Source organism: Rhinatrema bivittatum, chromosome 6 (genome assembly GCF_901001135.1).
Source record: "Rhinatrema bivittatum chromosome 6, aRhiBiv1.1, whole genome shotgun sequence".
NCBI lineage: Eukaryota > Metazoa > Chordata > Amphibia > Gymnophiona > Rhinatrematidae > Rhinatrema > Rhinatrema bivittatum.
In genome coordinates this window covers 107699618-107711751 of record NC_042620.1, presented here as the reverse complement: position 1 = coordinate 107711751, position 12134 = coordinate 107699618, and the positions used below count along the sequence as shown (strand labels likewise).

The following is a 12134-nucleotide window of genomic DNA, read 5'->3' as shown; positions in this document are numbered from 1 at the left end:
TTGGAAGGGGATTTGTACTGTCATTGACAGCCAATAGTGGAGGGACCAATCAGGAGCCTGTGAGGCAGCAGCTCCACCCAACAAGGTAAAGTCTCCTCAGGCTGGAGGAGGGGGGAGGATTCGAGGGCTCTTGGGTTGTTTTTTTTTGTTTTGTTTTTTTTGAAAGGTGGTAAGTGGATGGAAGAAGGTCAGCCCATTCGGCCCAGCTAATATTGAAGGAAGGAAGGTGGGTTCTGCCACTCAGCCAGCCCAGCATGGCTCGGTTAAATTTTGAAGATGGGAGGGAAAGGGGGTTTGGCCACTCAGGAACTGGGTTAATTTTTGAAAGTTGAGGTGTTTTTTTTAGCACAGATTTTCTGTTAACATCATGCAAAATGGCTGAGTGAAAAAGAAAAAAAAAAAGCTGTTTAGCATGTTTTGTTTTTACAAGTCTATTTACTTGTCATTAGCTTCCTGCATCCTATAGAGCCCTCTGTTTGTACAGTTCACATTAATTAAAACCTGTGCTAAAATCTGACTGATTTTAGTGTGGGTTTTATTACACCAGCCAAAAGCTAGGTAAAATACTTTGGATCTAATTTATATAGGTTTTCCCCTAATTATAAATCCAGGCCACTATCGTCCTGCAGGATTATTATGGTGCTGCTTTGCAGATTGCCCAGCAGATGGCATTCTAAGTACACAGCATGTAATATAAGCTTGGCATCCCATGCACACAGGTCCAACATCAGTCATGAGATACTGGAACAAGGCATCTGGATGACAAAAAGAGCTCCCAAACAAATGAATAAGGAGATTCACCCCATATTTACCAGTTTATTCAGTTGACAAACAGCTAACAAATTGCACCAAGTCATCAGGGGCAAGTCAATTCTAACAGATTTAAAATTTTCATCCTAATGTATGAACAAACTAGTCTACAAAAATATATTTTTCAAACTTTTTTCTCATGATCAGGCAGAAAAAAAAAAAAAACCACACACACACACACTTATCACTATGAACCAAACAATATCTTCCTTTTGTAAAACTTTGAAGGACAATATTTGCTATCTTTAACCATATTTTTACTGTTACACATTTTGGATTTACATAGAAACATAGAAATGATGGCAAAAAAGGACCAAATGGTCCATCCAGTCTGCCTAGCAAGCTTAAGGTAAAAACTGCCACTGTATGCAGCTTACTCCCATATTTCTCTTAAGGATAGTACCTGTCACTCTGTGCAGTTATCCCCAAACCTTATGATACCCATAAAAATTTCATCTAGTAACTTTTTTATATAACTGTTTATTAACAATGTACAACATACAAAGGAGCAACATTTTAGACACCAAAGATTCCATGTTTCCAATCCTCAATTCCTCCCCCCTCATCACTTCCTCATCTCACCTATCCAGTTTAAACAATAAGAGACAAGAAAGAGAACTAAAACAAATGAAATAAGTAAATACATGTTGAGCTACTGCCACAAGGAAGTTGTTTGCTTTTTCAGTTTTTAGGTCTGCCGTTCTATATTCCATAATAATCAAATCAAGCAATTGAGAATGCCACATCTCAAAATCAGGAGGATGTGGCTTTAGCCAGCGAGAGAGGATACACCGTTTTGCCAATAAACAGGCCTTAATGAGCAAGTATTTATGGATCTTACTCATGGCTTTGTTTGTGTGATACATAATGCAGCAAGGCAAAACTACAACCTATAGAAACTTTTTAAAGCCATCTAGTCAGACAGCGTGTATATATTCCCAAAACAATTGCATATGAGGGCATTCCCAAAGACAATGCACTAGTGTGGTAGCTGGTAAAGAATACTTCTTGCATTGATCTGAAACAGTTACCGTATTTTCCGGTGTATAAGACGACTGGGCGTATAAGACGACCCCCCCTTTTTTATACATATTTTTAAGAAAAAAAATAATTTTACACTCAAACAGGAGCAACCCTATCTATGAAAAGGCAACACTACAAATACCGTATATCAGGCCCTAAAAACCAATATACCTCTTATTAGGAAAACAGAACTAGCAAGCAGCTATAGATCCCCACACATAAATAATTGTAAAACTATACTAATAAGCAGAATAAATGTTTCAAAACAGCTATGAACAGAATAACATCCAACAATTAAAAACTCATAAAAACTATTAAACATTCTCCAAACACCAATAAAATATTTCAAAAAAGCAGACACATCACATAATATTAAATAATTAAAATGGCAGTCAATCAAGAAAAATAAACTTAAAAAGCCACCTTTCCTTACCCCCTCCAGCAGCTCTCCTATTCCTCTTCCTCTTCCTTAGGGCCCATGTCTCTCACACACACACCATACCAGTCATGCCCCCATGACCAGTTTCTGTCTCTCACGCACCAATCATTTCCCAAACAGTCTTTGACACACACACCAGACACCTTCCTGAACAGTTTCTCTCATGCCATACACACACACAGGCTTCCCACTCCCGTGTTCTGCTTACCGTACATATACGGGCTTCTCACTCTCATAATCACTTTCTCTGTCTCACACACACACACACCAGTCTCTCTCTCATTTCCATGCTCACTCTCCACGTGCACAGGCTTCTCATTCCCTGAATCACATTCTTTCTCTCACATTCACACACAGCAGTCTCTTTCTCTCACACACACCGTCACCTTATCAACCAGTCTCTCTCTCATGCACACACACACACACACACACACACACACACAGCCAGTCCTCCCGCTCCCATGCTCTCTCTCACATAATCAGGCTTCTTACTCCCATGCTTTCTCACATACCCAGATTTCTCACTTCCATGCTTTTTCTCTCTCTCACACTCACATACACATCAGTCATCTCTCTGAGCAGTCACTTTCATTGTCTCTCACACACATGAGCTCGCTGACCAGTTTCTCTCAATCACACACATGCTCTCAATCAAATGCATTCTCTCACTTACACACAGGCTGGCTGCTTCTCTCTCTCTCTCACTTACACACAGGCTGGCTGCTTCTCTCTCTCTCTCTCACTTACACACAGGCTGGCTGCTTCTCTCTCTCTCTCACTTACACACAGGCTGGCTGCTTCTCTCTCTCTCTCTCTCACTTACACACAGGCTGGCTGCTTCTCTCTCTCTCTCACTTACACACAGGCTGGCTGCTTCTCTCTCTCTCTCTCTCACTTACACACAGGCTGGCTGCTTCTCTCTCTCTCTCACTTACACACAGGGTGGCTGCTTCTCTCTCTCTCACACTTCCACGCCCCCCCCCCCAGCACAAATAGTAGCTGCAGCAGCTTCCTCCTCCAGCCCCCGCAGGCCAAGAAAGAAGAAACCCATCGGCCGCGGGAGGCTCACGCTGCTGTCTCCTTTCCCGATTACCAGCTCCTTCGACTGCTCGGGGGCCGATGCTGCTGCGCCGCTGCTATTTTTTCACACGGCACGGCTCTTTCTTCCCGCGCATCACTTCCTGTTCCGGTTCAAAGGGGGGGGGGGGGCGGGAAGAAGACAAGGCCAGCCGCGGATGCCACAGCTTTTTTTTTTTTTTTGCACCGCTGCCGTTCCCGCTGGGCTTGAACGTGCTTTTAGCCCAGCGGCAACGGCAGTGCGGTGCGCGGGAAGGAGAAAGCCGTGCCGCATGAAAAGATAGCAGCATCGGCCCCGAGCAGTCGAAGGAGCTGGTAATCGGGAAAGGAGACAGCAGCATGAGCCTCCCGCGGCCGATGGGTTTCTTCTTTCTTGGCCTGCAGGGGCTGGAGGAGGAGGTGATGCAGCTACTATTTGTGCTCGGGGGTGGGGGTGGAAGTGAGAGAGAGAGAGAGAGAGAAGCAGCCAGCCTGTGTGTAAGTGCGAGAATGCATTTGATTGAGAGCATGTGTGTGTGATTGAGAGAAACTGGTCAGAGAGCAGGTGTGCCCGGCGTATAAGACGACCCCCGACTTTTGAGAAGATTTTCTTGGGTTAAAAAGTCGTCTTATACGCCGGAAAATACGGTATATTCATTCGCCTTGCATGAACAGATGAAAATAGTGTAAAATACGAAATTGCAATTCACGTTACAGCACGTTCTATGTACACTTATAATAGGCAAGTCCCCGAATTACTGCCATCTATTTCAATTGTACATCATTTTGCCAAACCGCCACTAGCAAACCTATCATATGATCATATAAATGAGAAATTTGTATAAAGCAGATAACGCATTCATATATAAGATTAAAAGCAGGAGATACCAGCTGTGATGTAATACAACTATGAATTTGTAAATAAAAAAAGAAATTGTGTGTTTGAAACCTTAGTGTCTGTTGTGCGTAATCGAAAGTATGTATTTGTAATGTCTCCTTGTTAAGAACCCCATCCACAAGAGTCGCAGAATCCTCCACTCCTTTTCAAGAGAAGCGACCAGTCATACCAGAAGGAAAACTAGGGTTGCCAATTAAGGGAATAAAAAGGAACCTGTCTCCCACGTATCCCTCATAGTACGCAAGAGAGGGGAGGAGGAATAGCCTAGTGGTTAGAGCAGTGGGCTATGAACCAGGAGACCAGGGTTCGAGTCCCACTGTTGCTCCGTGTGACCTTGGGCAAGTCACTTTACCCTCCAATGCCTCAGGTACAAAACTTAGATTGTAAGCCCTCTGGGGATAGGGAAATACCTACTGTACACCGATGTGATATCTCAGATCGAAGGTCGGTATATAAAAATAATAAATAAATCCCGGCCCAACAGATCTGACAATCTTCTCCCTTTGTGCATGTATCAAAAATTTCAAATCATAAAGAGTGTAGCTATTTTTCTTCTATAAGAAAATTTACATAATCACTATTACCTAATAACCAATCTCCTAAAACTCCCATATTGCTGGCTAAGTTGACGTAGCGAAAATTCAGAAATCCCAGATCCCTTACACTGCCTCAATTTAGCCAGAAGTAATCTAGCCTTTTTTTCCCCCTTCCATAAAAATTGACTACATATGATATCCAATACCTAGAAATCAGCTCTGGACCACCTAAATGGTAATAACTGCACAAAACAAAATATCTTCAGCAATATCACCATACTTCACACATACTTCACACATCCAGCAGAGCTCTCCGCTTCAACGGCAGGGGAGAAGAAAAAAAAAAAAAAAAAAAAGGGTTCGCACTCACAAAGCGGGGAGTAGCTGGCTTGTTACGGCGGTTACTACCCCAAACCAAATGTGCCTGATACTTCACTTTCGATGCATATCCAGCATAGCTCTCTGCTTCAACGGCAGGGGAGAAGAAAAACAACCAATAAGGGCTGTATAACATAGTCTGGGAAAAAACAAATGAGCATGGGTGTAGCTTGCTTATTGCGGCGGTTACTACCCCTACTACCCCTAACTAATCAAGCTAGATATTTCACTTGGATGCAGCTCCATCACTGCTCTCTACATTAATGGTGGGGGAGGAAGGGAAATAGAACCAAGAGCTAAGAGAAATAGATAAGTATGAGAGAAAAATGTGTGAAGCTTGCTGGGTAGACTGGATGGGCCGTTTGGTCTTCTTCTGCCGTCATTTCTATGTTTCTATAATGAGTGCCATTCTGCCTTATAAGGAAAGCGGGAAAAGCATCCAAACATTGAGACATTGCCTTAATTTCTTAAGCCAAGGAGGAATGTTATAAGAGTACCACATTTTAAGGTCTCGATGAATTTGAATGCCTAAGTATCTTAGAGTACCCATATTCTACTGAAGTGGAAAATCCAGCGCTAATGTATCTAGATACATAAAATATCAACAGCTTCAATTTTGTCCAAATTGAGTTTAAAACCAGATTCTTGCCCATACTGTGCTATTACTTGTAAGGTCTTAGGTAGGAAAGTAAAGGCCTGTGAGAGCAATAATAGAAAATCATCAGCAAATAAGTTTTGACCACCCTACTGCCCACAGGAATACCGTATCTCTGCAAGATTGTTCAATAAATGTAAACTACAGGTTCAAGAGATAAGATAAATAGCAGGGGTGACAATGGGCAATCCTATCTTATACCTCTTATAAGATGAAAATTATCTGATAAAATGTCCATTAGTCAAAATTATAACCGTGGAGTTTGTGTATAAAATATTAATATGTGACCTTGCAAGCCAAATTTGGGTAATATTGTTTTCCTAAACTTCCAGGAGACCTGATCAAATGCCTTTTCAGCATCACATCCAACCAATAATGGGTCCTTTACTTTCAGCTGATTACATATCCCCAGGGCCTCAAATACTTTGCATATATTCATGGAAGATCTTCTACCCCATACAAATCACCCTTGATCTTTAGATGGAATAACATTTCAATCTACCTTATAAATGGGCTCTGACCGACGGCCCGCAAATGCGCAGTAGAGAGCAGCTCTACCGTGCATGCGCAGGTGAGCACGTCGGCCAGAGTTTGCCTGTTGACAAAAATGGCGCTGGGAGGACCCGTAGCAGCGGCGGCGAGGACCAGTAGCGGCGGCGGGCGCGCACCAACCCGAAGGGGTTGTGAATGAGCTGGGAGAGGAGGGGATTGAGAGAGGGGAGTTACTGAGGGGAGGGGGAGGGAGGAGAGAGTGAGGTGAGAAGGAGTGGGAGGGAGAATAGAGGTGGGAGGGAGAATGGGGGAGGGGGAAGTGGGAGGTGGAAGGGGAGGGAGAATGAGGGGGAAGGAAATCGACCGAAAAAAAAAATTTAATGTAGTCCGTTGTTACGGGCTTAACGGCTAGTTAGCCAATATTTTAATATATAATTTGATATCTATGTTTAAGAGAGAAATAGGACTATAACTCGCCAGATAGCAAGGGTCTTTCACTTTTGTGAATTACTGTTATGATAGCTTCTCCCAGCGCAGAAGGCAAATGAGAGCAGGTGGGTAAGTGATTAAGCAGTGCGCAAATATCACCTACTAAGTGATCTGCCAGATTCTTTTTTCTTTTTTTTTTAATTTATTCTTTATTCAATTTTACAAATTTAGTTCAAGAATTCTTGAATTTGAAATATATATACTTCACTTATTAGTATTCATACAATGTAATCAAAATCTTAATTACAAACACAAAAATATATTTGCTTAACAATAAAGTGATTCATGTTCTGTACCACAAAGTAAAATCAGTGAAGTATAGTATCTAGCCCACAAAATTTTGATCCAAGAATTTCACAACCGTAAGAAAATATTTTTAAACAATAAACCAACTTAAGGGAAGTTACATTCTTATTTAGACCTTTTAATTGCCTCTAGAAGTTTGCATCAATTCACAGGAGAGGAGGACACCATAGGGCTCCTTCTGCTAGAAATAAAAGATGTTAGTTGAGAGGGTTGAAAAAACATATAAGAATTTCCTTGAAATTTAACCATGCACTTGCATGGAAACTTTAACAAAAACATCCCTCCCATTTCTAACACTTGTGACTTTAACAAAAGAAATTGTTGACGACGTTTCTGCGTCGTCCTTGCCAGGTCAGGAAATATCTGAACTTTAATACCCAAGAAATTTTCATGACGATGGGAAAAATACTTTTTGAAAACCCATTCTCTATCTGATTGAAGCAAAAAGACCACTATAAGTGTAGATGGAACCACTGTGTTTTCTTCAGACTGTTCCAGTAGCTCAGATATGTTCATGGTTGGTGTTGTTTCCCTAGGGGCTAATATCTGAAAATTATCCACGTTGCTTTCAGTAATTCTCTTTGGTGGTATATAATAAACTTTGGATATTATTGGCAAAGTCTCCTCAGTAATCTTTAAATTTTCTATCATATACTTCCTCCAGATATCTTTAGCAGTCATATATGATAGTTTAGGGAAATTAATACATCTCAGATGTTTAGCACGACTCTGATTATCTAAACTTTCCACTTTTTGTTGTAGTATCTGATTTTCTTTAATTAAATTACTTTGAAGATTGTTCAAACTGTCCATTTTTACCTCCATTAAGTGCATCTTTTTCATATTTTCCCCAAGGTCTTTTTCAACAGTCAACATTCTATTTTCTAAATTTTCTACTGCCTTTACTGTAGAAAGAATCTGTCGCTGAATATTGTTATTAGTTTTTTATCGCTTCCCATATCGTTTGCAAGGTAAAATTTTGCGGTCTTACCAACTGGCACACTTGGGCCACATTTTCAGTACCTTCCCCAGTGTTTATTGATATTCCTTCTCTCATATCTCGTGAAAGTCGCTCTGGCGTCTCTTCTCTCGCTGCTTGTTGTAGCACCACTTCAGGCATTTCTCCCGTCCCGGGACCCGGTTGTAATAACGTGGGGAGAGTAACCTCCGGCAGCGTGGGCTCTATAGAGGACTCCCCTAAGGCACCAATACTCTGTACCTCTGGTTCCTCTCGACGCTGTTCGGTGTGTCTCGCAGCAGGGTTCCCGGGTGGGCGTCTTTCCTCCAGCGAGAACAACAAAAACTGTTCTGGGCTGCTCTCGGACACTTCTTCCCTCCGAGGTTCAACCAGCGAGCTCCTGCCAGGGGTTTCAACTCCCCGACAAATGTGGGCGTCCATAGGACCCAGGACCACATGGGTCGAGGGGGGCTCTAGAGCTAGCCGCTCCCTCGCTCTCTTCTTGCGGCCCGAATGTGGCATCAGCATACGGTAAAGAAATTTGGTAAGAGAGACACTCACAGACGTCTTACCTCTCCGCCATCTTGGATCGATCTGCCAGATTCTTGAAAAACCCAGCATCTAGACAATTTAGTCCTCGGGCTTTAAAATTAGGTAATTCTGTTATAGCCCTGCGTACCTCAGATGGTGAGATAGGCTCATTTAAATTTTGTAAGCACCAGCTCAGATACTTTTTGGCAGCTGGATAGTTCAGAGGAATTCTTCACACTGATCCACAGCCATATTAGTACCAGTATACAAAGTAACAAAATTCCCTTAATATCCTACCAATATCCTTACTATGAGTCCATAATTTCCCCACCTTATCATAAGAAACAAAAATAAAAGTTGAAGATCTCTGACCTCTAATAAGATTCACCATGAGTTTGCTTGCCTTAATGCCATGTAAATGTAATTTGTGCTTAAAAAAGAGAAATGAACAACTAGTCCTAGCATGCAAGAGATAATTTAAAGATTGTTGGAACTGCTTATATTATGCCTTATCTTCCGGGGGGAATAAGTATACAACCAGGTTCTCTTAAGTCTCTGCATTTTTTTCCCCTCAACTGCAAAATATTCTGATTCAAAATCTTTTTCTTATGAGCCACATAACTGAAGGACTGCTTTAGCTGTCTCCCAAAACAGCAGGGGATCAGATCTATGAGCATCATTACTTTCTGCAAAAAGTATTCATTTGTCCTCCAAGAATTGTGGAAATGCATTATCTTGATAAAGAAATACAGGCATACTCCAGACCAGAGGATGAGCCTCAGAGGAACTGAATTCTAAGTTTCCAACCACTGGGCAATGGTCGAAAAAAAGCAAGGTTTCTATTTCCACCCGATTCAGTTTAGAAAATAACTCCTCTGATATTAAAATAGTCTATACTAGCCTTGATATATGCTCTAGCTTGATGAATGTAATCAACAGTTGAAGAATTTATGCACTATGAGTCAGCTACCCAAAGCTGTTTAGCCAATCCCTTTTGGATTTTTTTTTTTTGCTTAAACACACAGCAATTTAATGCAGCAATATCAATATCTAGAAAAATATACAGATAAGGCTAGCACTACACAAAAAAAACCAAAAAAAAAACAGAAAAATATATCAAACAAGCCCTCTAAAATAAGGATAAATTTAACTTATTCCTTAGCTCTCCCCAAGAATTTGTACTTGTAGCTGTCTCCTTGAAGTTCAAAAGCTTATAAAACATGTACAGACTGGGAGTTTGCACACTTGGAGAGTGGTGCAAATAAATAACTCTTCCAACCTAATATCTATAATTCTGCAGCCTAGTACTAGGTCAAAATTAATGCTTTGAAAACCAGTATTAAAAGAAATAATTACAAGTCCTTCCATTCAACAGGAATAATGGTCAAACAACAAATTAGAGCCTAACTCAGCCTATTCCTCATCATCTGGAGCTAGCAGCTAACCCTACTAGAACAAACATTAGCAACTCCTAAAGAGAATGTAGACTGCACCACACGCTCTTCAAGCTATTAAAATATGAAGGTCATCAGCAGTAGAAGACCAGGAAAAGTGCAGCTTAGGTGCCAGTCTGTGGAAAGGTGACTGTACGCAGAAGAGATTAGCACAAGAAGCACAAAACATACGATACTGAATGCACATGCAGTAACCCACCTTGCAGCTCACTCTTAATAAGGCAACTCTCCATCATATACAGCAGGACTGTGACCATAATATCCAGGAGCTGGCACTCTTCTGTCACCTGTCGTGCTAGCTCTTCATTGCTGAACAGCTGGACACTGATATGCACAATTCTGTTAGACATGGTATCCGATTCATGGCTTTTCTTCAGGGTTTTCATAATGAATGCATAGTGCTGAACAAAAGTTTTTGTAAAAGCAATCTGCAAATTTAAAAAATACAAATAAATTAATCCTCACAGCTGCATTATTCTGTGGGATTTTTGTCTGTGTGTGGAATGACAGAGAAGAATATCTATTCCAAATTGCTTAATCCAATATCTCAAGACTAAAATAATGGATATTCTCCATTATTTCATGGACTCGTGTTTGCCTTTTAGACTAAGTCAGAAAGGCAGTCCTTCTCAAAACACAGCTTGGAATTCATATGTATTCTAAACATTGTTATTCTGTGCTTCAAGAGGGAGTACTGAGAGTAGATCGTAACTTTGTTGGTGATTGAAGAGGATTTGTAAGATTTGCTTTGCTGAGAAATGTTGTGACTTAAAGCTTGAGGGAGAAGAAAGTGTGTGTGCGTGTGTGTGTTCGATTTAAAAAAAGAAAGCTAGGTAAATTTTCTGTGCCCTTGTTTCTCCCTCCCACACACCAGCACATTCTTTGATTATAAACTGATGATAATTAAGAGGACAATAGGGACATTTTTCACACAAGAATCAATCACCGATTTAGATAAAACAAGGAAGAAACAGTCTTTATCAATATAAATTAACTGTCGTCCCCTTGCAGGTCACTGCCAAACTAAACATAAAAAACACCAAATAAATTCTTTACATTAGATTAAATATTCCTATTCCCTTAGTAACTTAACAATTCAACTCAATAAAACTAAGATGCATACAGAAGTCCAGCAGCACAATGGAGGCCTTCCAATCTTTTGCACAGAGTACCACACATGTATGATTATCTATCAGTTGAGGAGAGGTTATATTTTTTCACTCAATGCAAAGAGCTCCTGACTCTCAAAGAATGAGTCTGATCTCTGAAGGCTAGAGTAGCTGACACAGAGAAGTATATAAAGGAGAACTTCAGGGACATAATAGAGTTATGCCAACTCCAATCTGGTATCCCCTGTGCTGCTTTGGAGGAGCTAGGTCACCTAGAAGGACAGCATCATTTTGGTATAGCAAGAAGTGATTCTGCAACTAGGAACTGCTCTCCAGGCAACACAATATCCTCTAGCACAGAGGATGAGTCTCCAAGGGCTTCTGAAGGGGTGGTGCTATATGTTAAGGATGGCATAGAAGAAAATAATTAGGAAAAAAAAAACCTAAAAAGGTGAATCTGTAAACATGCAAAGGAAAATGTTAATACCTGCACATGAGCGTCCATGTGCATGCACATGCGTGCCCGATTTTATATCGGAGCACGCATAAGGGGGGGAATTTTACAAGATGGGCACGGTGACACAATAGGCCCTCATCCCCGTTCCCTCCCAATCTGCTCCAATAAAGGAGCGGACTGGGAGGGAATTTCCTAAACCTCCTAACTAACCTGTCTCCCTTTTTCCCTATCCACCCTGACCCCTAAAACCTCGCTAACTACCCTTTTTTGTTTTATTACTTACCCACGGTCCAGAGCAACAGTAAGTTGCATGGGCCCGGCGTTCCCAGTGCATGTGGCAACAGGACAGTGCCTTAATGGTACTGTCTCTGCCCACCCATGCCTAGACCCTACCTCCAGCCCACCCCTTTTTCGGCAGGTCTTTCTTTTGCGTGGACTAGGAGATATGCGCATGGCTGTGGGCCTTTGAAAATGTGCACGGCCCAGCCACGCATATATCTCCCTGTATAGGCCTTTTAAAATTATGCCGTAAGTGTATATCAG

The 12134-nt window shown here is 41.3% G+C and overlaps 1 protein-coding gene across 8 annotated transcripts in view; it reads right to left on the bottom strand.

Annotated features, from left to right (window-relative positions):
• The window catches only part of UBR3 (ubiquitin protein ligase E3 component n-recognin 3), a 672099-nt gene that overhangs the window by 525705 nt on the left and 134260 nt on the right, over positions 1-12134 (bottom strand). For all 8 annotated transcript variants that reach the window (XM_029605729.1, XM_029605732.1, XM_029605733.1 and 5 more), the window contains exon 8: positions 10225-10453. In XM_029605729.1, coding sequence (XP_029461589.1) covers positions 10225-10453 — 229 coding nt within the window. The remainder of the gene's footprint in view (positions 1-10224; positions 10454-12134) is intronic.